The following is a 1,593-nucleotide window of genomic DNA, read 5'->3' as shown; positions in this document are numbered from 1 at the left end:
CCCTTTATCTCCCCTCTCACCCGGATCTCTCCATCAGCATCTCCCTTCCCATCCTGTCCCGGCTCAGGTTCCAGAGCAGCGCCCCGAGTTCCTCCGGCGGCCGCTCCGCCCTCAGGGCGGCCAGCAGCGCCTCGGCCCCGGGCCCCAGCGCCCTCAGCACGGCCGGCCCCGCTCCCGGAGCCCGGCACAGGTTGGCCAGCACCCCGCAGGCCCCTCCGGAGCTCGCCAGAAGCGGCACCAGAGAAGGGAGCGCGGCCAGGAGCGGCTCCAGCGCCGCGGCCTCGGAGGACGCGTTCACCAAGGCGCCCAAGGCGGCTTCGGATCCACGCGAGGCCGAGGCTGCCAAGGCCGCTAAGGCCTCGGGGTGTCCCGCCAGCATCGCCCGGCCCGAGGCGCTGCCGGAAAGGGCCAGAGCGGCTTCGGCCGCGGCGGGAGCGGCGGGGGAGGACGGGGAGAGCAGCGCAGTCAGCTCCGACAGAGCCACGGCCGCCGCGGCCTCCTCGCTCTTGGGCTCCGCCATCGTCTCCGCCATCATGGCCGCGCTGGGGGAGATTGATAGGTGTAACAGCCAATCAGAGGAGATTGATAGGTGTAACAGCCAATCAGGGGAGATTGATAGGTGTAACAGCCAATCAGCGCCGCGGAAACCGCGGCAAAGCGGTAAATCAGCCAATGGAGTGCGGGCTTGCTGGTGGAAAGGGCGGGATTAAGGGAGAAAGGGGTTGTGGGAAGGAAGGTTGTACGGAAAACCGCCGTACGGACACACGGACATGGCCGCGGCCGAGCCTAGGTTTATTTAAGCCACGAAAGCTCAGAAAGCGCCGCTGTCAACCCGGTTATGGCCGCCCGGGGGGTTTCGCCGGGCAGAGTCGGCCCCTCCGCGGTCGCCGCCATGGCAGGATCAACATGGCGCCGTCGCTTGGTAACCGCTCTGATTGACGGTTCCAAGAACCAATCAGCGACGAGAAAACGGAGAAGTGGAAGGGATGAGCCAATTGGATGCTGAGACACGCCGGAATAGGCGGGACTTAAGAAGGGGGATTGTGGGAAGGCGAAATTGTACGGAAAGCGCACTGCGGCCCCTCAGTCGCCGTCGCTCGGCAACCAATTTGATTGACAGTTTCAGGAGCCAATCAGCGAGGAGAAAGCAGCGAGGCGGAGTGGCTCAGCCAATGGAACGCCGAGTTCTGTTGGAAGGGGAGGGACGTGTGGGAGTGTGTACGGAAAGAGGCGGAAGCGCCGCGGAGCCGCCGGGAACCGGACCGGGATCGTCGGGATCGGAATTATCGGGATTATCGGGATTATCGGGATAATCGGGATCGAAGAGAGGGCCCAGAGCCCTCCAGGCTCAGCCGGGGATGTTCCACGGCATTGCGGGCCCGGCCGGGATGGGCGGTGAGAGGCGGGAGCGATCCCGGAATTGCCGTGATGGGATCCCTTGGGATGATCCCGGAATTCCCGGGATGGAATTCCCGGTTTTCCTCCCTTTTAACCCTTCCCTTCCTCCCACAGCAACGCCTGGGAATAAACCGGAGCTTTACGAGGTGAGTGCGGGTCGGGAATAGCCGGGAACGGCCGAAGATGGCCGGAAAT

At 64.6% G+C, this 1,593-nt stretch overlaps 1 protein-coding gene across 1 annotated transcript; it reads right to left on the bottom strand.

The window, feature by feature from the left end:
- Positions 1 to 1,546, bottom strand: LOC107199518 (protein HGH1 homolog). The gene has a single exon (XM_015616833.3). It carries the CDS (start codon positions 533 to 535, stop codon positions 17 to 19), a length of 519 nt encoding a protein of 172 aa, XP_015472319.1. The 5' UTR covers positions 536 to 1,546; the 3' UTR covers positions 1 to 16.
- Positions 1,547 to 1,593: the final 47 nt, after the last annotated feature.

The sequence above is a fragment of the Parus major genome, unplaced genomic scaffold (genome assembly GCF_001522545.3).
Source record: "Parus major isolate Abel unplaced genomic scaffold, Parus_major1.1 Scaffold892, whole genome shotgun sequence".
Lineage (NCBI taxonomy): Eukaryota > Metazoa > Chordata > Aves > Passeriformes > Paridae > Parus > Parus major.
This window is presented reverse-complemented; position numbering and strand designations above follow the sequence as displayed.